Here is a 25,886-nt window from a genome sequence, read left to right as displayed (position 1 = left end):
TTTTCGGTTTATTTATTTATTTATTTTTATTTTTTTTTTTTTTTTTTTTTTTTTTAATAACACAGAAAAACATATATCCACAATTGCAAAACTCCAATGCCAAATTTAGCTGATAATAATTTTAACAGTGCCTCTTCTAACAATCATCTGAATCTAATGAATAGATTCACATTTGACTTTAATGGGTCAAGCGAAGAAGACTTGAAGGACATTTTAGCTGCTAATGGTAAAATTTACAATTACTATTTAAAGGAATATTTTAATGAAACGGAAAACAAAAATGATACAGAAAATATCACAAAGACTGATAGTGATTTAGGCGGAACTACTATTGCGCAGACTACCGAAATGCCTGGCATTATCCGTGCTGTTAACAGTAACTACAATGTTTCTGTGGCTGGTAGTAAAATCAGTAATATTTCTGTTAATTTGGATTCTTTTCCCAATGCCAAATCATCTGCTGTAACTCTAGACGATATTATTAATGGTTATTTTTCTTCAGAAAACGAAAGATTTCAAAGAGCAAGCGGATGTGATACTATTGTGACTGTTGATTCATCTATGAAAAGGGAAATGCTGAATAACTCTAGAGATTCTTTCAGTAGTACCGAACGAAATGAAGCAGAAGAAATAGAGGAAGAGAACCAAAACGATAGAAATATTTTTGTTGATCAACAATGGTCTTATACAAGAACCCCTATTCATGTTTTAGATGATCATTATGCCTTACAAGAATTATTACATTTACAACATCAAGATTTAGAACTTAATGTTGTTGCTTCAGTAGAGCATACTTATGAATCAAGTTTTAGAAATTACAGTTCTAGTAACGTTTCGTCTTATTTTTCTTCCAGTTGTTATTGTAATAATGTGTTTGATAATAACCCATATTCGATTACTAGTTCTATTGTTTCTGAAGAAAATATTTTTTTGGAAAATAATAATTTTAATGCCAATGATAACAATCTATCATATAATGTTCGGAATTTAACTTTTCTCTTAGATAAAGTTAAAAAAATTGGCTTGAGTTTAAAAGCTTTTTTTAAAAACAAGTATGTTGTTTTTAATGCAGAAAAAATTGGGAAAATTATAAAGTTGAGAGAAATTTTGATAATATTAGCTGGTCAGCTGTGTAACAAGTTGAAATCTATTAAAGACGCTAAAATGATACATTTGAAAAGATTTTGCCGTTATATTAGCAAATATACCAATATTTTAATAAATTTTATTTCAAAGAAATGCTCAAAAATCTTTAAAACTATGGGGAAGCATTCATCAAAATTGAACAATGAGAATAAATATGATTACGAATTAATTAATAAGGACTCCGCTGATGCTATTTCCTTTATTTCCTCAATGGATTCGCATAGATTCTCAGTTACACATGGTTGTTTCTCTGCAAATTTTTATCAGCCTGATATTTTAAACATTTTAAAGGATGTTGCTAAAGATTATGATAGAAACTCATTTCTAGCTACTTTTAAAGAATGATCGCTGTTACACAATTTTGTTGGTTATTTTTAAAGTTCTTTTTATGTTGTGATGCTCATTCATCAGATATTTATTTTATCTTCTTTTTTTTTCACTTTTAATATATTAATTTTGATTCTTTGGTAATAGTACACTTAATAATATCTGCAAAAAAAAAAAAAAAAAAAAAAAAAAGAGAAAAGCAAAATTTTAGGTTATATGTTTATTTTTCTTTCTTCTTTTTTTTTTTTTTTTTTTTACTTAATTAATTTATTTATTTCATTTTTTTTTTTCAAAATATCATTAATTCTAGAATGAAAATAGAAAACATAAATTTATTGTTAAATACATCTCTTTAAATTGGTAACAAATTTGACCGAAAGAATTTAAAATATCCGGCCTGGAAAAAAAAAAATTCCAGTTTCTTAGTCCAGATTGTTTTACTTCCGTATCTGTTTCGGACTTCTAGCGTGATTATATTGTATATTAATTGTTTAAAAATAACCAATTTCAACAAAATCTTTTTTTTTTCTTTTTCGCTTTGTCTTATCAATAAATTTGATAAAAAAACACACACGGAATTAGGCAATCATATCACCATAGCATTTGTACCAAATTTATTTATTTTTCGAGAAAATAATCAGAGTAACATAAAAAATAACATATATTCATACAAAGAGGAGAAAAAAGAAGAAAAAAAAAAAAAAAAAAAAATAGGCTAACTGATCACTAGAAAAATAAAAGTAATATGCCTGACAATAAAGAACCACCCGATAGTCAAATTTTAGAACTAACTTCATTCCCAGTAATTTCATTGTATAAATACAACAGGTTGATTACCTTACCGGGGTCGATTTATAAGTTCAAGATCCCCAAAAAGAAATTTATAAAATCAATATTCCAAGTTTACAAGTCACAGCCAAACTTCCGAAAAAATCTTGTTCTAAAGAAAATCAGTATTGAAGGCTCCAGTAGTAATGATGATATCTCTGTAATTAGTTCCAGTACCATGTGTAATCTTCTAAGCTTTGATCATAATTATCGGATCAAGGGGTCTAATAATAAAGAAGAACTTCCGTTATATATGATATTGATACCAAATTTTCTATCCCCTTCTATTATTGATACTACTAACAACAATGCTTCCAATGCTAATTGGTTTTCAGGTTCTGTCTGTGAGATTGTTGGTTGTGTTATCAAAGATGAAGATTTAGTTGTTTCGTTTAAATCGATAGCCAGAAGTCGGGTCCAAATTAATTCAGCTCTTAATTTCAATGATAGTCTAATCCATAGTGATAAAACACTAATCGATATTGGCGCTAAAAATCAAAATGATGAAAATTTAAAATATTTACCTGGGTTCTTGAATGACTTACATACTATTGATTTAAGGATAACTAAGTTTTGTGCTAATTTCAAGAAATCTTTAAATGGGAAAAATCATAATGATAGCCTATATTTACTTTCGCCCTTGTGCAACATCTTGTATATTGATTTCACAAGACCTCAGTTTGTCAAATTTTGGGGATTAGTATTAAAATACAAGGATGAATCCTATTCAAAAAAAAACTTATCTAGCGTTTTAGAAGTAATTGATTTAATAATTACTAGGCTACCTACAACACAAACACAGAAATACTTAATGCTACAGGCTTTTAACATCAATGAAAAATGGGCTACTTTCCACAAAATTGTCGGTGAAGATTTTGTTCATACTTTACAAAATATTATGGATGCTGTGAAATATGTCGAAACAACATATAGAGAAAAGTTAACTAGGTTGGAAAAAACTAGACTTATCGCTAGTCAATTGAAGGGCCTAAAAATCTGCTTAGATGATGTGAAAGGTATTAGTCACAATGCGAAACCAGTGAGACTAGTTAAATTTACTACTAATTCTACTAATACATCTAATAATTATAACACTCGAAATCCTGAAAAAGAAGAAGAAGAAAATGATGATAATGATGATAATGCTAATGACGCGGACAATGAACTTCATAAATTTATGAAAAATGTCGATAGGTTAGGTATTCATCCAGATGGTATAAAACTTTTGCAAAAAGACTACAGAAGGTTGAAAAGAATGAATCCACAAACTGCTGAGTATAATCAATTAAGAAATTATTTTGACATCATCACGGATATCCCATTTGGCACGAATTATTATGATAGTAAAGTGTCTGGTGCTAAATATGAGTTAAAGTTTAATCTAAATAAATACAAGAGACAATTGGATGCTGCCCACTATGGATTAAATCAGGTTAAAAGGAGAATCTTAGAGTATTTATGTATTTATCAATTAACCGGCAATGACAAAACCAGTAAACATGATGAAACGAGACCTGTTATATTGCTATTAGATGGACCACCTGGAGTTGGCAAAACGTCAATCGGTAAATCTATTGCGAACATATTGGGAAGGAAATTTCAGCGAATATCTTTGGGTGGCATTTACAATGAAAGTGAGATCAGAGGCCACAGAAGAACATATGTGGGCAGTATGAATGGCCTAATAGTCAATGCTTTACGAAAAAGCAACTGTATGAACCCAGTGATATTACTAGACGAGGTAGATAAGGTTTTGTCTAGGAAATCTGGTAGGGGCAGTAGCAATGTAGGATCGAACGGTGATCCTTCAGCTGCATTGTTGGAGGTTTTGGATCCTGAACAGAATAATAGCTTTATTGATCACTATGTTGGATTTCCTATTGATTTATCCCAAATCGTTTTTATATGTACGTCTAATGATATGCATGAAATACCAGCTCCCTTGTTGGATAGAATGGAGGTTATTGAGCTATCAGGTTACACTTTTGATGAAAAACGCAATATTGGCGAAAAATTTTTATTACCAAAACAAATCAAGCTAAATGGTCTACATAGATTGAACTGTAAAAATGGCTGTACTGATAACCGGGCTTACGTTAAATTGGATTGTGGGTCTTGGGAAATGCTAATATATAATTATACAAGAGAAGCTGGTGTTCGCAACTTGGAAAGAAAATTGGCAACTATAGTAAGATATATTATTTTCCAAGAACTTGTTGATAATACACAAACCTCAACAAAAATTAACAAGACTGTAACAATAACACCTAAAAGATTGGTTCAGATATTAGGCGAACCTGAAAATATAAATTTTTTAAATCAATTGGTCACTAAATATGATAAGAACAACGGCGAATTATTGGGCGTTGTAAATGGATTGTCTTATAATAACGACGGTAGTGGTTCTGTGTTGGTATTTGAAATAGTTAAAACAGGAGAAAATGAAGGGGAATCGGGGCCTACAATTTTTACTACAGGTAATTTAGGATCCATCTTACAAGAGTCCATTGATGTGGGCAATAGTTTAATACAGTCATTATTGTATAACAAGAGCATTCCAATGGAGCCATTTGGATCCAACTATTTAAACTCCAAGTTCCATTTACATGTTCCTGAGGGGGCTATCAGCAAAGATGGCCCTAGTGCTGGAATGTGCATTACCTTGGGTCTATTATCGCATTTATTAAAAAAAAAAGTTGATAGGAAAATATGTATGACAGGTGAAATCACACTAACTGGTAAGATATTACCTATTGGAGGATTAAAGGAGAAATTGTATGGTGCATCCGTAAATAAAATGAAAATAGTTATGGTTCCAATTGATAATAAGAATGATTTAAAAAATTTGTGTAGAGATAATGATTGGTGTGCTGGTACTGATATACTTGAATTGCAACTCATTAAAAAGAATTTAGAATTGGATGTGTTCTACATTAGTACAATATATGATGCTATTGGTATTGTTTGGGGCAAGGACATTCAAATAGTTACAACTGGTGATAATCCTATTCCCAAATTTACCCATATTAGGCCCGATTCTGTTACTGATAATGTATCTTTGTTATAGAATAGAACTTTTTTTTTTTTTTTTTCTTTTTTTGTCTTTTCTGGTTAACCGATAACTGTACCGTCGTCTAAAGAGATATAACATTGTAATTGGTATAATTTGTGTACTACGTGATATCTATGGGCAAAAAGTATGTTAACGCATCATTGTATATAGACACCTGTACATATCTTAATTTTCTAAGAAAGAACCACAGATGAGGGAATTTAATTGTTGTTATTTTTAGGAAAAAAAAGAAAAAAGAAAAAAAAAAAAAATATTCAGTTTTCTTTATATATATATTTTTTTTCTGGTGTTAATTACTGATATTATTGTTCTATTTTTAAGTATTTGTATATATATATATATATATATAATATTTATGAATACACTTTTATAAACCTCATTTTTATTTTTCTTTTTTCCTTTTTTTAAGCATTAAGACTTTTTTCACCTCTATTGATAACTTATTTGGATACCTTACACTTATTCTTATTCTACCATTTCCTTTGTTACATTAAACCATTTAGTTATTCTTGTAATGTAGTTTTTTTTTTTTTTTTTTTTTTTTTAGTCTCTTTCTGTTTATGAAAAACGTAAAACAAAACAAAAAAAAGGAAACATTTAAATCTCACCAAAATATACCAATCTAAGGGAGGGGAGGGTTAGTATTTATTTATTTATCTTTCTTTTACCCTATTAATCAAGTAACAAAAAAAAAAAGAATATATTTATATATACAAACAAAAACAAAAAGGAATGAGAATTTTGAATTTTTATAATATATTCATAACCATACTTTACACAACGCTTTCCCATGTTGTTGAGTGTAAAAGAACATTAGAAGCAAGTTCTTTAATTACTTGCATGGAAAATTCTCAGTTAGCTCCTAAAACATTTGATGTTGTTTTCGATCCAGACGATAGATCTCTTCATTATTCCTTGAATCTAAACTCTGAAATTACTGGGTATGTTGTAGCATTAATCGATGTTTATGCTTATGGCTTTAAAATTATTACTAAGCAGATTAACCCATGTGATATTGATTGGAAACAATTTTGCCCAGTGACTCCTGGTGAAATTGAAGTAGAATCTATTCAATATATTTCTGAAGAATATGTCAAGGACATACCTGGTATTGCATATACCGTTCCTGATATTGATGCATTTGCCCGTGTTAATGTTGTTGATTTAAGTGATGGAGATAAAGTTATTGCATGCATTCAAGCTTTTTTTACAAACGGTAAAACTGTTTCGCAAATTGGTGTCAAATGGGCTACGGCCGTTGTTGCTGGGCTAGGGTTATTAGTTTCTGCTATGTTGAGTGCCTTTGGTAATTCAACAGCTGCCTCTCATATTTCTGCCAATACGATGTCTTTATTTCTATATTTTCAAAGTGTTGTTGTTGTTTCTATGCAGCATGCCCAGGAAGTTCCACCTATTGCAGCTGCTTGGGCAGAAAATTTAGCCTGGTCAATGGGATTGATAAGAATCACTTTTATGCAAAAAATTTTTAGGTGGTATGTTCAATCCACTGGGGGTAACCCTAGTCTATATTTGACCTCTACTACCATTTCTATTTTGGTTCAAAGAGGTTGGAACGCGTTTAAAAATAGCGAATTAATGAAGAGGGCCAGCCAGATTATTTTATATGGGAACAGTAATGTATTAATTTTCAGAGGCATAAGAAGGATGGCCTATCAAATGCATATTGAAAATACAAGCGTTGTCGTTACCGGTTTCACGTTTTTTGTGTTATGTGGCTATGTTTTAGCAGGCTTTATTATTTTTTGCAAGTCATGTATCGAATTAAGTATTAGGGCCGGTTGGCTAAGAAACACTAGATTTCTGGGTTTCAGGAGTAATTGGAGAAATGTTTTGAAGGGTGCCTTGCTAAGATATGTTTATATTGGGTTTACGCAATTAACCATTTTATCTTTTTGGGAATTTTTGGAACGTGATTCCCCAGCCGTTATTGTTATTGCCTGTTTGTTTATTGTTTTAACGTGTGGACTAATGCTATGGGCCAGTTTTAGAACTATATATTTTGCCAGAGTTTCTGTTCAACAACATAGTAACCCAGCTGCTATTTTATATGGTGACGAAGTTGTTTTAAACAAGTACGGGTTTTTCTATACAATGTTTTCTGCCAGATTTTATTATTGGGGCTGTGTTGTTTTGTGCTATAATTTAGTTAAAGCTGCTTTCACCAGTTTTTCTCAGCAAAGTGGACAAACCCAAGCTTTGGCTATTTTTATTATTGATTTGGTTTATTTTATTATTTTAATTGTTTATCAGCCATATTTGGACCGAGTGACCAATATCTTCAGTATTTTTATCACCACAGTTACATTGATTAACTCATTTTTATTTATGTTTTTCAGTGGGTTGTTTAAGCAACCACGTTCAGTTGCTTCTATTATGGGGTGGGTTTTTTTTATTTTAAATGCGGCCTTTTCGTTTGTGTTATTGATTTTGATTATAGTTTACACTTGCTTGGTTATATTTTCCAAGAATCCAGATTTAAGATTCAAGCCGGCTAAAGATGATAGAACATCTTTCCAAAGAAATGCCTCCACCAATGGTCCAATTGACAATACTATTGCTGCTGAATTGTTGGCATTGGGTAATGCAGCTAAAGACCACGAGGAGAATTGGGAGGATGAATTGTACAAGGGTCAAAAGAGTGAAAAGGGATCGACACCTTATGAGAATTCCACAAATGTTTTCTCTGGTGAAGTTGCCAGTAGTGCGAATGAAAATTTGCTTGGTTTGTCCAATAATATTACAGACGAATTAAATGATTCATCGTCGAATGACAATGGGGTTATGGAAAATGATCATACCAACGATACATCTTCATATTCTCCAGGTGAAGATTTTGATGAAAAAAATTTACGGTCAAATTCTGGTAAGCGCCAATCCAAGGGTCTAAAGGGAAGATTGTTTTCATTGACGAAAAAATTTAAAAAGAGTTCAAATACAAGTTCTAGGTATAGTGATGATGGGAGGCCCGTAACACAGTTGACAGATAATTCCATAAGTGGTAATATAAGACCACAATCAGAAGCCAATAATGGGTTGATGAGTTCTTATAGAACTAGTGAACAGTTAGATGATGGGTTTGAGTTTATGGATAATCCTAATGCTCTTGAAGAAAGAGGGAAACCCTTTATAAATTATAATGATGCAAGTGGTGATTTTAACACTAATTCAAGATCTGTGCAAAGAGAGGATAGTATGCATTCGTTTTATGCGAATAATCATGAACCAGGAAAAACGGATTTGGTCTGAAGCAACTAAGTTTAAATAATGCATGATGCAAAAATGTAAATCATTTCATGGATTTATTATAATAACAACCTAGAGAAGAATGGGCTGAACTATTGGTGATAATTTACTCGGGAGAAAAAGGAAAAACATATTAAAAAAAAAAAAAAAAAAAAAATGGTTCATATAATTTTTTTTTAATTTGACTGTATTTTATATGATGAGTTTTATTTCATTTTGTCTATGTTTAATTCTAAAATTTGTTACCTCATTAATAGTACAAAAAAAAAAAATAAAAATAAAAAAAAATTAAAATAAAAAGCATTTTATTGTTGTATATTATGAATTAATTATAGGGTTTACTTAGAATTTGTGATTTTGTTAGTGATTTTTTTTTTTTTTTTTTTTTTTTTTTTTTTTTTTCCTTTTCTTTTTCCAAATTTATAAATTATTTGTTTACTTACTTGATTTTTCATTCACTTCTAAGTAATAGTATCATTTGAGGAGAATAATATTTTTTTTTATCCGAATATTATTCAATCATAAATTAATACTTAAAATATTCTTTTGTTATATTCAATGACCCCCACTTATTTTGCAAATTATTTAATTCGCTAATAAATAATTTAGACAATATCAAGGTAACAATCCTATCTTCCATACTGCTATATTGGTTCCAGAATTTCGTGCCCAATTTCACTAAAGATTTTTTGCCTTCATATATAGTGCTACTTAAATGGGCTTTTGGATTTGAAATAATTTTATGTTTAATGTTATCCAAAGATTTGGAACCATTGTTGTTATTGTTCAAACCAATTTTATCATTATTTAAGAATTTATTAAAATCTATATTTATATTCCATGGAAAGTACTTTTCTTTGAATTTTTCAGATTTAGAAATATTATTCAAAGCAGTTAAAGTGTATTGAATTAATTGATCAAACTTACTCAATTCTAATGCATCATAATCATACTCCTCTTCAACATTTATCTCATTAAACCATAATTCATCTCTTTTTTTGGGATATAAAACTTTTGTATTAGTATTGTTATTTTTGGAAGCGGTTGAATTTTTGTTGTTGAACAATAAATCTACAATTTTCAATTTTCTAAATGGTGACATATCATAATCCATAGGTGTATTTGCAATGAGACTATTAAATTTTGACGAAAGATCATCGTCGCTACCATTATCATTCTTCTCAGGTATAAAATTTAATGTATCTGGATCAATCGAAGGTGTCAAAAGGTATGGGATTATCTTTACATATTTGAAATCAATAAAATGCTTTGAGTTTTTTTTTAACCCATCATATTCAGTCCAGTATCTTCTAAAATTGTCTGCAATGAGCGGCAATACCGGTTTGGCAATTGAGATATTACACATGATTTTATAATCATTCCCACTGTCAGTGTCTTTTTCTGTCCCACTATTATCATGATTATTTATGCTGAGCATTTCCAAGTTATCATCTAAATAATTGTTCAATACGAGTTTTTTTAAAGCCGTGTCCTGTTTACAATAAAATAAACCACCAACCCATTGCTGTGGGAAAAATATATTTAAGTCTCTATAGCTATATTTTTTTCGCCTTGCCACTTTGAAACAATGGAATTTATCAATATTTTTTAAACTTTTTGATTTTAATGTCTCGTTTAGTATGTTTTTTGGTTTAAATAGGAACTTGTAATATTTATTTTTGGTAAGATATGTTTTTATATGACTTACCAGGTGTGTTGTATTATCTCGCAAAGAATAACTATTTTGTGGAGTATCGTCTAAATAAAAGCATATAGGTGCTTTCCAGTCATTAATTTTGAACTTCTTATCAAGATGCTTGTCAATATCTATACTTTTAACTAACTTCCCCTTATAGCAAAAATTTAAACTTAATATATCTTCAATTGTAGAAACTCTATTACTAATAACATGTTTTTTCATAATTTTTACACCTGTATAATCCTTTTGCGTTGGTGCTATTTTATTGATAATAAAAGGTATTTTATTTCCAAAGACAGCTGTTAACATATTAGTATAGCTTTTTTGTTGATCTTGAAAATTATAGGTGCAAACTTTATCTTTTATAGTCAAATTGATTTTTTTACTGAATGGTATGCAGATTGTAAAATGAAATTGTATACATAATAGCAAAAAGTAAAATATTTTTACCATTTTCTTTTTTTTTCTATCAATTTCTTTTTTAATTTTTTTTTTTTATATGTTAAATTACTATTAAGATTATATAAAATATTCCAAATATGATTGTATAATATAGAACCTTACCAAATATGTATTTAAAAATTGTTTTAATGAACATAATAAAGTTTTTTTTTTTTTTTTATAGTAATTAAATTATGCACAATAGTAGTGTAATCTCTTGGGTATCACATATATGTTTATTAAGATTAAAAGTATATTTGGATTAAAAAAAAAACCTTTTATAAACTTTAATTTTAATTAGAACAAGCAATAATTATCGTTATACTTGTCCATACTATTACAAAAATACTGCTTAGTGACACAAAACTTAGTCCTCACACGATGTTGGGGGGGGGGGGGGTTTCCCTTTTCAGTAAATGGTCCTCTTAAACGTGACATTTTGCTTTTGCTGTGTTTGCTAAATAACCTTTGGGACATTTCTCGAAAGGGACCAAAAACAAAGCAGATAGTTATAATAAGTGCTCGGGTAAGTTTAATCTTTTACTTTTATTTTTGGTAAGCCTTGAATTAGAATTTGTGCGAGTATTTCTGATAGGAAACGGCGTGTGTGTGTGTGTGTGTGTGTGCGTAAACACGTGTAAACACGTGTAAACACGCCCCTTCTCCCCTCCCCCTCCCAAAATTCGAAAAATTAAAACTAAAAAATAAAATAAAATAAAATAAAAGGCTTGATTTTATGCTACGTGGAATGTTTAAAATTGTAATTTTACTTTGTAATTGAAAAAAAACTTAGAATACATCCTAGAGTAAATCCACTACGGTTGTTTACCATATGTGATTTATTTCATCATTATTTGTATTTCCTCTTGATCTTTTTTTTAATCCTCAAAGAATTGTCAACTTCTGTTTTTTTTTCTTTTTTTTCTTTTTTTCTTAATAAATTCATCTTCTTCGATTACTGTAAAAAAGTGTAAAGCAAACAATTAAAACATTAGCTCTGAATCATGAAATTAGATATTAAGGTATGTTTTCAAAAAAAAAAAAAAAATAAGTCAAGGAACAAGAGAGAGAGAGAGAGAGAGAGAGAGAGAGAGAGAGTTTACATGGTTAATTATTTACCTATTTATTCACCATCTCCCCAATTATTCCTAGCTTCTCACGATTATATAAATTAAACTCATTAAATTGGTTTACTAACAATTATATCATATCTAGTAAATAACAATTAAAAAAAAAAAAAAAAAAAAAAGTTTGGGGGAAAACATTAGACATTTAATGATTTCTTTTTCCTTTTTTGTTTTTTTTTTTTTTTTTTTTTTAATACCTCCCCCTCAATATTACTAAATAAATAACTTTATTTAATTTCAGAAAGCTTTTACTGCAAGATCAGATAGAGTTAAAGCCATAGATTTTCATCCACTACAACCTTGGATATTGATTACCTTATATTCGGGCCGCGCTGAAATTTGGAACTATGAAACACAACAGCAAGTTAGAAGTATTGATGTAACTGCAGTTCCAGTTAGAGCAGGTAAATTCATAGCTAGACAAAATTGGATTGTCGTTGGATCCGATGATTTTAAGATTAGAGTTTATAATTATAATACTGGAGAAAAAGTTGCAGATTTTGAAGCACATCCAGATTATATTCGTTCCCTAGCCATTCATCCAACTTTACCTTATTTACTATCTGCTAGCGATGATACTACTATTAAATTATGGAATTGGGAGAAAAATTGGAATTTAGAACAAACTTTTGAAGGTCATCAACATTTTGTGATGTCTGTTGCATTTAATCCAAAAGATCCAAATACCTTTGCATCTGCTTGTTTAGACCATACTGTTAGAATTTGGTCTTTAGGTAAAAATGTTCCAAATTTTTCTATCACCGCACATGAAACACAAGGTGTTAACTATGTAGATTATTATCCACTACAAGACAAACCATATTTAATCACCTGTTCTGATGACCGCACTGTTAAAGTTTGGGATTACCAGACCAAATCTTGTGTTTCTACAATGGAAGGTCATTTAACCAATGTTTCATATGCCATTTTCCATCCAACATTACCCATCATTATTTCTGGATCGGAGGATAGTACCATTAAAATTTGGAATAGCAACACATACAAACTAGAAAAAACCTTGAATTTGGGATTGGAAAGAAGTTGGTGTATTGCTGCTCATCCACAAGGTAAAAGAAATTATATTGCTTCTGGGTTCGATGATGGATTCACTTTATTATCTATGGGTAACGATGAACCAAAATTGTCTCTGGATCCAGTTGGGAAACTAGTTTATTGTGGCGGTAAACCAGGTTCCAGTATTTCCGATGTTTTCACTGCTGTAATCAGGGGCAACGAGCAGGTGGAGGATGGTGACATTTTACCTTTACAAACCAAAGAATTGGGCTCTGTCGAAGTTTTCCCATCAAAATTGCAACATTCTCCTAATGGCAGATTTGTCGCCGTTACTGGTGATGGCGAATATATCGTTTACACTGCTTTGGCTTGGAGAAACAAGGCCTTTGGTAAATGCTCTGATTTTGTGTGGGCACCTGATTCCAACTCTTATGTGATTATTGATGAAAATGGTGCATTGCAATTGTACAAGAATTTCAAGAAATTCAAAGAACTAAAGATTGACGTGCCAGATTCAACCGAAAAGTTATTTTCTGGACCATTTTTAGGTATTAAGTCTTCTGACGGATTTATACTATTTTATGAGTGGGAAACAGGTAACTTGGTCAGACGTATCGATGTGAATGCACGTGATGTTTTTTGGTCTGATAATGATGAACTAGTTATGCTTACTACCGGTTCCAAAGAAAATGAACAACAAGGTGGATATGTCTTGGAATTTAACAAGGATGTATTTGAAGAGAATGTTTCCAAGGGGGAAATTACAGAAGATGGGGTAGAAGACTGTTTTGATGTTTTGTATGAGGTTCCTGATTTAATCAAGAGTGGTAAATGGGTTGGCGATGTTTTTATTTATACTTCTGAAACTGATAGATTGAACTATTTTGTTGGTGGCAAAACATACAATTTAGCCCATTTTGAAAGACCAATGTATTTAATTGGGTATTTAGCAAGAGATAGCAGGATATATGTTGCTGATAAAGAAATAAATGTTTTCAGTTACAAAATTTCGATTGAAGTTTTGGAATTCCAAACATTAGTGCTAAGGGGTGAACTACAAGAGGCTTTGGACACTGTTTTGCCAAATGTTGAGGGCAAAGATAATCTAATGAAACTATCCAGATTTTTAGAGGGCCAGGAATTATTCAAGGAAGCATATCAAGTTTCAGCTGACGATGAACAAAAATTCTTTTTAGCTTTAAAATTGGGTTATTTACAAGAAGCTTTTGATTTAATTAAAAATGATGAAAGTGAACATAAATGGAGAACATTGGGTGATTCTGCATTAAAGGAATTTAATTTTAAACTAGCCATTCAAAGTTATGAAAAAGCAAATGATACAGAGTCTCTATTTCTACTATATTCTTCTTTTAACATGAAAGATAAATTGAATGAATTGGGGGAAACCGCTGAAGCTGAAGGCAAATTTAATGTTGCATTTAATTCTTATTGGACAGCTGGCAATTTGACTGCTGTTCAAAATTTATTGGTATCTATTGGAAGAATACCTGAAGCTGCCATGTTTGGGTTAACATATGGTCAGGATTCCAAGCAAATAAATTCGTTAGTTGAAATTTGGAAAGAAAAATTAACTTTAGATGATAAGAAAAAAATTGCAGATAGAATCAGTTTATATGGCGATGACGAAGGGTTTCCAAAATATAGTGCAACCTCTGAACCATTAATTGATTTGGGAGAGTCAGCCGTAGCTGTGAAAGAGGAAGATATTGAGCCAATAGTGGAACATACTGAAAAGGAAGATGTGGATGCTGCTGTTCAAAAATGCACTGGTTCAGAAGAAGTGGCTGAAGATCAATCAAGTGAACAATTGGAAAAAAAAGAACTTTCAACTAACGAAGTTGAAAAACCTGAACAAGAAGAAAAACTTGAACAAGAGGAAAAACTTGAACAAGAGGAAAAACTTGAACAAGAATAAAAGCGCTGGGAGATACTTACCCTTTTCCTACCTATATTTTCATGTTGAATTTAATTATTTTTCAACTCGTATCTTTTTCTTCCTTTCAAAACGTCTTTAATTGAATTACTTAATTGATATCAGTAAAACTTTATTTTATATAATACACACACACATATATATATATATATATATACTTTTTCTTCTTCTCGTATTAGTATTATCGTCACTAATTATTATTTTTGTACATTAAATATACATGAATGGAACAAGACCTAATGTGTGTATGTTTAAGGTGATAGTTGTGTAAAAAGCTGTAAAATATTAAGATTTATCAAAATAAATAATAATTATGAGAGGAGCCTAAGGGATTATATGGAATGGTTATTATTTTTTTTTTTTTTTTTTTTTTTTCTTTTTTTTTTTTTTTTTTCAATAAATAATAACTATAAAAAAACTTCCATTTTATCAACGTTTTTTTTCTTTTTCAAACCCACAAGATATATTTCCTTTGATTCATCCCTACAAGTTTTTGGTTTAAAACGCTGGACTTTATTGAAAATTTTCTTCATTCGTTTTTCCAGTAAGTTATCTTCCTTGCCTGTATATAATTTACAAATGAAATTTCCATTTGTTTTTAATAAATCACAAGCAACGACCAAAGCAGCATCACATAGATCCATACTCATGTAATGGTCTTTAATAGCAACACCTGTAGTATTCGCCATCCTATAATAAGGAGTATTAGTAGTCTGAGCCCAGTATCCTGAAATTTGTGGCCAAGGTACATACATGTCACTCATAACCAAATCAATAGGTTGTTTCATAATTTCAGGTAAGTTTTCATTGCACAAAGTTTCAGTTTCTCCTTCCAGTTGTGGATTATTGTGGTAAAGATTATTTTCTTTTTCTGTAAGATCCTCAAAATACCCGTAATCTTCATGTATCTTGTCAATTTTGTTTAGCTTTATTTCTCTGGAAAAAAAAAGTCTTATCAAATCATGTGTTCTTCTAGACAAGATGTTCCCTTGTATGCTACTGACACCAGTTGGGGGCTGACACGGCAAAATGTCAACACCAAAAATCTTAGAGAATCTATTCGTTTTGACCCTTGCGACCTGAGACCAAGCGCCAGGAGCAAAACCCAGGTCTAAAATATTTTGTTGTTTGGACTTGTCAAAAAATTTAAATTTATCATCAAGTTCTATTAGCTTATAAGCTGCTCTGGATCTTAAATTTTCCACTTTTGCTTGATTAGAATATACATCATTTTGTTGCCTGTTTAACCATCTATTTGATGAAGAAGAGTTATACCTTTTTATGTTTAATAAAATATTTTTCGTTTTTGCATAAGAAACTTTAGTGCGATATAATAAAACATTGACCTGTAGGAATGAAACAACATCTATTGATGGTGTACGATTCATTTTTTTTTTTTTTTTTTTTTTTTTTTTTGGTATATGTATACATTATATCAGAAAATATTAAATAAAAAAAAAACAGGAAGTGAAGAAAAAAACATTTCCTTTTTTTTTAGGTTTGTTTTCAAGGTTTAAAATTATGCAATTATGTTTATATATAAATGCATTTTAATTTGTGACAAGAAATATTTTAACATCCTTACATTTACAAATATTATTTAAAAAAAAAAATTAAAAGAATAAAAAAAAAAAAAAAATATTTTTATTTCAAAATGTACGGGTGTAAACATTGCCATTTTTATTTTTAAATATTAAAATTTTGCTTAAAAAAATTTTTTAATCCAATAACAGAAAAAAAATAAAAAAAAAAAAAAATTTAAAAGTATACCTTTTTCCTTTTCATTATAGAAAGTGAACAATTTTTATTTTAATTTGTTTTTTAAATCAACGCTTTATTTAACCTTATGCTTTCTTTCTAGCCTTGTCTTTCATCCATTGAATCTTTTTTCTATTCTTTTCCTCTCTTTTTTCCTCTCTTCTTTTCCTTTCTTCTATTAAGTTACAAAAATTAATCAAAATCATCAAAAGTTTTCATTTTTGTGAATTAGTCGAAAACCCTCTTAGGAACACCAAATTTTTTGGAAGACAAATCTTTTTTTTAGTGCATATTAAAAAAAAAATAAAAACTCACAAATACTCAAGAAACAAGAATGTCTAAGATTACCTCCACTCACGTTAGAGATAACGTCAAGGATTTGTTGAAGTATTCAAACGAAACTAAGAAGAGAAACTTCTTAGAAACCGTTGAATTACAAGTTGGTTTGAAGAACTACGATCCTCAAAGAGACAAGCGTTTCTCTGGTTCTTTGAAATTGCCAAACTGTCCAAGACCTAACATGGCTATCTGTGTTTTTGGTGATGCTTTTGATGTTGACAGAGCCAAGTCTATTGGTGTTGATGCCATGTCTGTTGATGATTTGAAAAAGTTGAACAAGAACAAGAAATTGATTAAAAAATTGGCTAAGAAGTACAATGCTTTTGTTGCTTCTGATGTTTTAATCAAGCAAGTCCCAAGATTATTGGGTCCTCAATTGTCTAAGGCCGGTAAGTTCCCAACTCCAGTTTCTCACAACGATGACTTGTACGCTAAGGTTACCGAAGTTAGATCTACCATTAAGTTCCAATTGAAAAAGGTTTTGTGTTTAGCCGTTGCTGTTGGTAACGTTGAGATGGAAGAAGATATTTTGGTTAGTCAAATCTTGATGGCTGTTAACTTTTTAGTTTCTTTGTTAAAGAAGAACTGGCAAAATGTTGGTTCCTTGGTTATTAAATCATCCATGGGTCCAGCTTTTAGATTGTACTAAGCAAGTTGTTATTAATTATTTATATTAGTGTATAAAAATTTATATTTTAACAAGCATGTAGGTATATCTTATCCAACTTTTTTTTTTTTTTTTTTCTTTTCTTCGTATTAAATTGTTTATGATTCAATATCTTTTTATTTTAATATGATTAGTAAACGAACGGTTCGTAAAAATCAGGTACTAGATATGCATGATGGTAGGGGTAATATTTGTTTATTTGTATTTTTTATATTTAAAGTTAGCTCTTATTAATGATATTTTTCTAGGTAAGTTGATTGGTCCTTTAACCCTATTTTATACATTGCAGGTTATAAAATAAAAAATATCGTTATAATTTACGTAATAAAAAGTTGATACAATAAAAATGACTTTTTAGAATCTTGCTATTTATTTATTTATTTATTTTTTTTTTTTTAGTACGCTCGTCGAAAATCTTTTCCTTTTTTCCAACCCATCGAAAATCGCAAAAGAAAAAAAAAAAAAAAAAAAAAAAAAAAAATTAAAGGTGGCAATGAAATATAAAACAAGATTCTGTTTTACCTAAAGTAAAATATACAACTTTCATAGTGAAGATCTTGCTCTGATAAATAACAAACCTAAAAAAAAAAAATAAAAAAAAAAAAGAAAAATAAAAAGAAATAAAATAAATAAAAATAACATAGACAAATCAATAGCAACAAATAATATACTTAGAACAAAAATTAAACAAATTATTAACAATATCAACGTAGAATCGTGGGTGCAAGGGAAACAAAAGAGATGGATGATTCGTTCAATGATAATAATGGAAACAACAATTCATCGTTTCCAAATACTAATTTGTCACTATCTGACTTAAATTTATTCCATCAAAATTCTAACACTGATGAAGATTATGATGAAGAGCTTCTAAGTATAACCAATATCAAAAATAAAAAAAAGGATATAAATAGCATACTTAATAATGATGAGGACAGTGACCCCTTATATCCAAATTTACCTGTTAAATCAAACAATTTGGAAAAATTTAATTTTAGCGATTCTTTAGTCGCCAATCCACAACCATTACCACCACCGTCCTCATTGTTACTTTTGGGCGATAAATCAGAACCCACACTACTACGACCAAATTTAGTGTCTTTTGATTCAGACACTTCGCTTCAACAACAACAATTACAATCGCCAAGCTCCTCATCTTGTTCAATAGACAGTAGTGCTGATCTCAGTATTACAACGCATAATCCTTTAAATAAAGTAATTTCTCCTTTAAACAAGAAAAAACCCCATATCGAAGAGTTAATAGATCAGGCACATCATCTTAACACATATTTAGATGAAAACATGAACAAGATCAATAAGTTCAGGGCTGATTTATTAAACCACGAATATAATTTATCATTGGCACACAATCTAAAGAATACTCGCGACTGTACTAGTAGTGGCAAAAACAGGTTCTATACAAGTGAATGCTCTTCTACTTTTGAATTATCAGAATCTGGAATCGACAATCCTCAATACCAACATGATAATAGCTCTAAACATTTACAGAGCAATTTACCTGACGATAGAATAGATTTTTATAAAAATGAAAATCCAAGTAATAGGAGCATGTGCAGTTCGAATGCTGCTACCGATAGCACGAACAATAATATTGATGAGAACGAAAATGAGGATTTTGATTATTTTAAAAAGTTTGGAAATTTAACGACAACATATCCATTATCGGAGAATCTGTCAATTATAGATTTAACGGCAAAAAATGAAAATGACACATTAAGAAACTCTCCAGTATCGGCGTCAAAGCAAATACTAAACGAGACTATTTTGTTAGCGGAAATATCGTCCGAACAGGCTTTTAACATTTTCCTTGATATTATAGAATGCTTATTGAAATTACCATACAATAACGATGACAATGTTGGGAAAAAACATTTGACACTTTTTAACAACGTATTTAAGATGAAGAGTGCTGCTAGTTTAAGTTATAGAGATTTTATACTGCAACGAATTCAACCAAGATGTCAATTTTCATCGACGATATATTTAACTAGTGCATATTTATTGTTGACTTTGCTAATGAGCAATAGCTTTAACGACAATAACGATGATAATAATAATAATAATAGGGAATTGAAATTTCCCTTTACAAACCAGCACGTCCATAAATTAATTATTCCATCATTAAGAATCAGTTGTAAATTGGTTGAGGATCATATTCATTCGCAACAATATTTTTCCAAAGTTGTTGGTGTCTCATTAAAGACATTAACTAAGTTAGAAATGTCCTTTTTGGAATGTTTGGACTTTAACGGGTTATTGATCAACGGTGCTAAGCTGAAATCTGTTCTTAGATTGCACAAGGCATTGAAGGAAAATCAACCTTTTTAAACTATTTTATTTTATTTTATTTTTTGATGTTTCGATGCTTGTCGTTTATAATGATTATTATTCCTGTGTATTAATTTAGTCTTTTTTGAGTGTGCGTTGTTTTCTGGGGAGGGATTGAGAGTAAATATATATATATATTTTTTTTTTTTTTTTTTTAACAGATTTCTGTTCTTTCTCTCAGTAACCGCCGCAGAAAGTCTTTTAATATAGGCTATTTTTTTATGATTTGTTGTTATTTTTTTATTGTTACCAAAAAAAAAAAAAGAACGAAGGCAAAATTTTTTTTTTTTTTTTTTTTAAATAAAATTAAATAAATAAAAAGAAAAAAAAAAAACAGCTTTTCATTTCCCATTTTTGTTTTGTCGGTCTACATTTATAAAAAAAAAAAAACAACATTTGTAGATTGGAAATTTAAATCAAGAATTCATTATAAATTATCATAGTTCTTTGTATATATTTTGATACTTACAACAAAAAACAATTCAAAAAAAAAAAAAAAAAAAGTATTTAATAGAAATTTTAAAAAAAAAAAGATAAAAAACATATTTATAAGAATATATAACATAAGCTATGTGGGGCGTTTTTGGTTGGTTTAGAGATATACTATCTTCCTTAGGTTTATGGAACAAGCATGGTAAATTATTATTTTTAGGGTTAGATAATGCAGGTAAAACAACCTTGTTACACATGTTGAAAAATGATAGATTGGCTGTTTTACAACCTACTTGGCATCCAACTTCTGAAGAATTGACCATTGGAAATATTAAATTCACCACCTTTGATCTAGGTGGACACACTCAAGCTCGTCGTTTATGGAAAAACTATTTCCCAGAAGTCAATGGTATTGTATTTTTAGTTGATGCCGCAGATCCACAAAGATTCCCAGAAGCCCGTGCCGAATTGGAAGGTTTGTTTTCTATTCCTGAGTTGGCTGGCGTTCCATTCGTGATTCTAGGTAATAAAATCGATTCCCCAATGGCTGTTCCAGAAACAGAATTAAGAAGCGCCTTAGGTTTAATGAATACCACTGGTAGTACAAAGATTGAAGGACAAAGACCTGTGGAAGTTTTCATGTGCTCTGTTGTTTTGAAAAACGGTTATACAGAAGCTTTCCAATGGCTATCTCAATTCATTTAAAATTAGATCATGATCTTTTTCTTTTAATTTTTTTTTTTTTTTTCATCAGGATACGTATTAGTATAACTAGAAATACTTTACTATTAAGTTCATTTTTCCTCACTTCATCTCTGAAATTGATTGATTATTATATAAATAAAAATATAATTACTATACAAATAAATATAATTAGATATATATTAAATGAAAATATTATAAACCTTTTTTGCTTCCCATCTCCTTTCTCTCTTCTCCTTCCCCCAAAAAAAAAAAAAAATTTTAAAAGTTCACTTTCTTCTCTTATTACCTCCGGCCGATTGTCCATCGTCTTCATTTGATCTTTTCCCGCCTGTCTTTGAGAAATACTTTTTCTTCTTTTCCTTGTCCTTTTCTCTTTGCTGTGCGTCAGCTTTGGATCTTCTTTTCAATCTTTCTACATTTTGTTCTTGTTTCTTGGCCTTTCTTTTGGCTTCTTTGTCCTTAGCAATAGTAAAGACTTTTTGCATAAAGGAACGTGCCTTTTTTTCTTCACCACCTAAAACAACTGCTCTTTTAGCCATATATGTTTTTTTCCTTTGTGGTTTCATTTGGTGAATTTGTGATTTGAAGGGCAAGTCTCTTTGAATACTCTTAGGGACTTTCAAACCGTTAAAGTGTCTTTCCACTCTTTCCACTTTTTTGTATGCACTGTCCGAATTCATAGGAGTCTCGATATTCATATCAGCTCTAATTTTACCAGTTAATCTCATTCCCTTCCATTCGTTCTTATTTTTTAATAACATAGAAGTGACCGGATTATAAAATCGTTTGACAACAACTGGATACCATGTCCTCAACATAACAATATCACTCAATAGAATTTTGTCCTCGAAGGTAGCTCTAAAGCATCCGTCTGGAGAACTCAATGCCCTTTTAATTTCACCTCTAATACCACTGACAGTTTTAATTTGTGCACCTTCAAAACGAGCAACTTCCATGGCACTGTTGAACATGTCTTTGATGAAAGCAGTGTTTCTAAAAATTTTATACGGATAACCAACCAATTTCAATTTTTTAACAATTTCCACATTGGCATCAATTTCTTCAATGATACCAGTGGCGGCAATTCTAAAATTATTTGTTGTGTCGCTATTAGCAACAATCTGAACTGCACAAAACGTTGTATTTGGCGAACACAATGGTCCATAGAAACTTGCTTGACAATATGCGTGTTCAGGAGTGTATTTCAACATTCTAGTTCTTGTTCTACTATCACTTGTAGTATATATTGGTAACGTTTGAAATCTTCTCCAACCCAAAGAAACAACCAATGGATCGTTAGTTTTCAAAATCTTTTTGTGCCAACGATGCTTCCTCAGTCTGGCATTCATTATACCAAATTTTAACTCTGTTGGTAATAAACCACCTAGGACCACGGGGAACTTAGGATCAAAGTTATTTACAAATTCCATCGGAACATTGTCGAAAACAATACGTACATAAGTGCCCGGCTTATAACCCTCGATGGCTTGTCTTTGTTCCGGTGTCATGGTATCTAATATAGTATTGTTAATTTCCAGCTGTTTAGCAATCTTGGCTTTTTGTAATTCGTACCACGTATCATATTCATTATTAGGATCATCGTCTTTAAAATTGTCGCCTTCTTCCATTTCAAATTGTAAACGAAGCTTTTCCTTTTTAGCTGCATTAATTTCCCTCTGTTGTTCAACACTCAATTGCTCTTCATTAAGTTCATCAATTGATGAATCTCTTTCCTCCGCTTCTTCGTCATCAAAATTGGCAAATGAATCGTTTTCAGAATCGTATGTTTCTTGTTGCTTACCATTACTATCACTAGTGACTTCTAAATCTTCGAAATCATCGTAAACTTCATCTTCTACGTCATCCTCTATTTCATTATCATCATCTTCTTCCTCCTCCTCATTAGTAGCAATTTTTGGTGCAATAATAAATCTTTTTTGTAGATCTTTGAAACTAGCACTTTTACTCCACTTACTAATTAAATTTTCCATTGTATCAAAATAGGGAACAAAGTTTTCCAAATCATCAGAGTGAGCTTTTCTATTTGGACTAATGGTGTTTTTATCATCCAAGTTGTTAGGTTGTTGTTTTTTAATAAAAAAATCATCCTGATTGTCCCTATCTATAACTTCCTCTTCTTCTTCTTCTTCACCTCTCCACCTTTTAATACAATCTTCTGGTGAAATATTGTCCATGTAAATCAATTTTCCAATATCCCATTTCTTTTTGTAATTAACTGCACCGTTTAGTTTATCAGCAGTTGACTGCTCCCAAGTTTCAGTATTGCTTAGTTCAAAAGCACTATCACTTTCTATATTGCTTTTATTTAAACTCCCATCAAAATCAATTTCAATCTTTTCGGGCGGTTCAACATCATCCTCATCATATTCTTCTTCATAAGCATTGGAAACCTCATCTTCATCTTGAATTGGTTTCCCATATATCCTTGGGTTTCTTAAAGTTTTTCTACCGGAATCACCATCTTCTAACTCTTCATTTTGCTGCTGTTCCTCAACCGCGTGCAATTCTTTGGAATTGGAAAACAATTGCAAACCAACACCTTCGAATTGATCATTTAAAGTTTTGTCGACGTTTTGTAGGTTGGTAACCAATTTTTCTCCTTCTCCCCTTTCTTCACCGGGGACAAAACTTGGACCATTCTTACCCACATCAATATACACGGCATCTTTGTCAACTAAAACGCCACCAACATCACTCATTGGTGCATAAATTATTTTTTGATTATCATCCAACCTTTTTCTACGACGTGGAATTTTTGAGACACTTGCAGCACCTTCTTGCTGTTTAACCAATTCACGTTCGTACTCATCAAGTTTCTGTTGAAAATAAGGTGTGGGACATGGGTCTGGTAATTTTTCAACATTATCAATTGCAAAGTCCCCTACACCACATAAATGAACCTTAAAACCTTTAAAGGATGGCAATGCAGTTCCATGCAAGTAACCGTATAATGCAACTTTACGATCAACTTGAACACCTTTTGTTTCAATGATTTCTGGATGAGTCAAATCTGTGACTCTGTCAACCAGCATGTACGGGTGTTCATTTCTCCATTTCAATGGCCTAAATTTCATTACTGAAATAAATCTAGATAAGTTCAAAATTTCTCTATCAGGATATCTGCCGTTAATGACACCGCTTAAATAAAATAGCTTGGCACCTTGATAGACTTCTGTCCAAAATCTGTGTTTTAATTTTTTTTTAGTGGCCCTTAATGTGGATTGTTTTTTGAATAAATCCAAATGGGTAGCGATCCCTAAAACTTTAGGCATACCGTGATGTTGACAAAAATTTAAAAACTCCATGGTTTCCATTTCAAATCCAAAATTACCATCAATCATCAATAGAACCAAATCTGAGACTTTAGAAATATCAATCATAGAGTTCAAATCGTCACTTGGACATTCAATAAAAGTTAGTCTTCTTTTTTTCCCACTAACAACTGTAATAGGGCCATTGATTTCTGTCAAAGACGTTTTAGTTAATCTTCTAACTAAGGATTTTATTAGAGTAGTCTTACCAGTTCCTGGTGGACCAACAACAGAAACTATGATTGGTGGTGGATCGTTTTCTGGTGTACGATCGACCATGGGAACATGTAATTTACGTTCATTTTTGTCACTAGTTCTTTGAAGCTGTTTTGCTAGCTTACCGGGGGCACTAACTGCAAAAGCTTTTACATTAAAGCCTTGAGAATGCAATTTTTTTTTAGCTGTTTTCTTGTCATCTTTTTTCTTACGATGTTCTTTATGACTCTGTTGCTGGGCTGGTAAAGCCATTTTTCTTTGATGTTGCAGTTATATTTATCAGAAAAGAGATTTCAATGGATAGTTTAAAGAGTGTCGGGATAAGTATTTTAGTATGAAGAAATGCACAAGGAGAGAAAAACCAATGCTTTAGAAATGGGGAAAAAAAAGAAACGTTGATCAGAAAAGAAGAGGAAAAAAAAAAGAGAAAAAGAAAAGAAAAGAAAAGAAAAGAAAAGAAAATGAAATAAAATGGAATGAAAAGTGGTATAATGACCGAGTGAGTTTCGGACAAAAATGGAAGTAAACAGAAGAGATGAAGGATGCGGGGAGAAAGAGAAAAAAAAAAACGGCTGGCTTGATTGAACCTTTTTTTTATTACGCGTGAAATCTTTTACAATTTTTGGTGATATAAAAAAAAGAAAATGGGAATAGGTGGTCATCTTACACGAAATGCTTTTTGATCCAATTAGAAAAATAAACCGTGAAAAATAAAAAAATTAAAAAATAAATAAAAAATAAATAAAAAATAAAAAAATAAAAAAATAAAAAAATAAAAAAATAAAAAGTTGCGCCAGTGTGGAAATGTTTTATACATCATTTTAATACACTTAAAATAAATGTAAAGTTTATTTTAAAAAAAAAAAAAATTAAAAAAAATGTATATTAAAAAACAAAACAAAACAAAACAAAAATTAAAAAAAAAAAAAAAAAAGAAAAAAAAAAAAAAAAAAAAAAAAAAAAACGAAAAATTAAATAGATAAAAAAATATATAAAATTATGATAAAAAAAAATTTGAAATATAAATTAAGAAACTTTTTTCTTTTTTTTTTCTTTTTTCTTTCTTTTCCTTTTATTTATTAATTTATTTATTTTCACTTGGATATTTTTTTTTATTTTTTTCCCTTTATTTACTCATCCTCAAGTATATTGAATTTTTATTTCAATTTTTCAATTTCAGCTTTTATCAACAGCTTTCCAATCATCAAAAACCAA

At 30.3% G+C, this 25,886-nt stretch overlaps 10 protein-coding genes across 10 annotated transcripts; 7 read left to right on the top strand and 3 right to left on the bottom strand.

Annotated features, from left to right (window-relative positions):
- Positions 1-96: 96 nt before the first annotated feature.
- SCDLUD_001130 (uncharacterized protein) lies at positions 97-1,491 on the top strand (the record flags this gene model as incomplete). The annotated part of the gene is made up of 1 exon (XM_046076821.1): positions 97-1,491. The coding sequence occupies one exon, from the start codon at positions 97-99 to the stop codon at positions 1,489-1,491; it is 1,395 nt and encodes a 464-aa protein (XP_045937418.1).
- A 727-nt stretch (positions 1,492-2,218) lies between these two features.
- On the top strand, positions 2,219-5,368 carry SCDLUD_001129 (uncharacterized protein; the record flags this gene model as incomplete). The annotated part of the gene is made up of 1 exon (XM_046080106.1): positions 2,219-5,368. One exon carries the CDS (start codon positions 2,219-2,221, stop codon positions 5,366-5,368), a length of 3,150 nt encoding a protein of 1,049 aa, XP_045937417.1.
- An 846-nt stretch (positions 5,369-6,214) lies between these two features.
- Positions 6,215-8,641, top strand: SCDLUD_001128 (transient receptor potential ion channel family protein; the record flags this gene model as incomplete). Its single annotated transcript, XM_046080105.1, has 1 exon — positions 6,215-8,641. The coding sequence occupies one exon, from the start codon at positions 6,215-6,217 to the stop codon at positions 8,639-8,641; it is 2,427 nt and encodes an 808-aa protein (XP_045937416.1).
- Positions 8,642-9,164: 523 nt separating this feature from the next.
- SCDLUD_001127 (uncharacterized protein) lies at positions 9,165-10,646 on the bottom strand (the record flags this gene model as incomplete). Its single annotated transcript, XM_046080104.1, has 1 exon — positions 9,165-10,646. The coding sequence occupies one exon, from the start codon at positions 10,644-10,646 to the stop codon at positions 9,165-9,167; it is 1,482 nt and encodes a 493-aa protein (XP_045937415.1).
- Positions 10,647-11,782: 1,136 nt separating this feature from the next.
- On the top strand, positions 11,783-14,855 carry SEC27 (coatomer subunit beta'; the record flags this gene model as incomplete). The annotated part of the gene is made up of 2 exons (XM_046080103.1): positions 11,783-11,800; positions 12,147-14,855. The coding sequence occupies 2 exons, from the start codon at positions 11,783-11,785 to the stop codon at positions 14,853-14,855; spliced, it is 2,727 nt and encodes a 908-aa protein (XP_045937414.1).
- Positions 14,856-15,280: 425 nt separating this feature from the next.
- On the bottom strand, positions 15,281-16,261 carry MRM2 (21S rRNA (uridine2791-2'-O) methyltransferase; the record flags this gene model as incomplete). Its single annotated transcript, XM_046080102.1, has 1 exon — positions 15,281-16,261. One exon carries the CDS (start codon positions 16,259-16,261, stop codon positions 15,281-15,283), a length of 981 nt encoding a protein of 326 aa, XP_045937413.1.
- Positions 16,262-16,965: 704 nt separating this feature from the next.
- Positions 16,966-17,619, top strand: SCDLUD_001124 (60S ribosomal protein uL1; the record flags this gene model as incomplete). Its single annotated transcript, XM_046080101.1, has 1 exon — positions 16,966-17,619. One exon carries the CDS (start codon positions 16,966-16,968, stop codon positions 17,617-17,619), a length of 654 nt encoding a protein of 217 aa, XP_045937412.1.
- A 759-nt stretch (positions 17,620-18,378) lies between these two features.
- Positions 18,379-19,986, top strand: SCDLUD_001123 (uncharacterized protein; the record flags this gene model as incomplete). The annotated part of the gene is made up of 1 exon (XM_046080100.1): positions 18,379-19,986. The coding sequence occupies one exon, from the start codon at positions 18,379-18,381 to the stop codon at positions 19,984-19,986; it is 1,608 nt and encodes a 535-aa protein (XP_045937411.1).
- A 570-nt stretch (positions 19,987-20,556) lies between these two features.
- On the top strand, positions 20,557-21,123 carry SAR1 (Arf family GTPase SAR1; the record flags this gene model as incomplete). The annotated part of the gene is made up of 1 exon (XM_046080099.1): positions 20,557-21,123. One exon carries the CDS (start codon positions 20,557-20,559, stop codon positions 21,121-21,123), a length of 567 nt encoding a protein of 188 aa, XP_045937410.1.
- Positions 21,124-21,389: 266 nt separating this feature from the next.
- On the bottom strand, positions 21,390-24,923 carry BMS1 (GTPase BMS1; the record flags this gene model as incomplete). Its single annotated transcript, XM_046080098.1, has 1 exon — positions 21,390-24,923. The coding sequence occupies one exon, from the start codon at positions 24,921-24,923 to the stop codon at positions 21,390-21,392; it is 3,534 nt and encodes a 1,177-aa protein (XP_045937409.1).
- Positions 24,924-25,886: the final 963 nt, after the last annotated feature.

The sequence above is a fragment of the Saccharomycodes ludwigii genome, chromosome I (assembly GCF_020623625.1).
Source record: "Saccharomycodes ludwigii strain NBRC 1722 chromosome I, whole genome shotgun sequence".
Lineage (NCBI taxonomy): Eukaryota > Fungi > Ascomycota > Saccharomycetes > Saccharomycodales > Saccharomycodaceae > Saccharomycodes > Saccharomycodes ludwigii.
The sequence above is the reverse complement of the archived record's forward strand: the minus strand, read 5'-3'. Positions and strand labels throughout refer to the sequence as shown.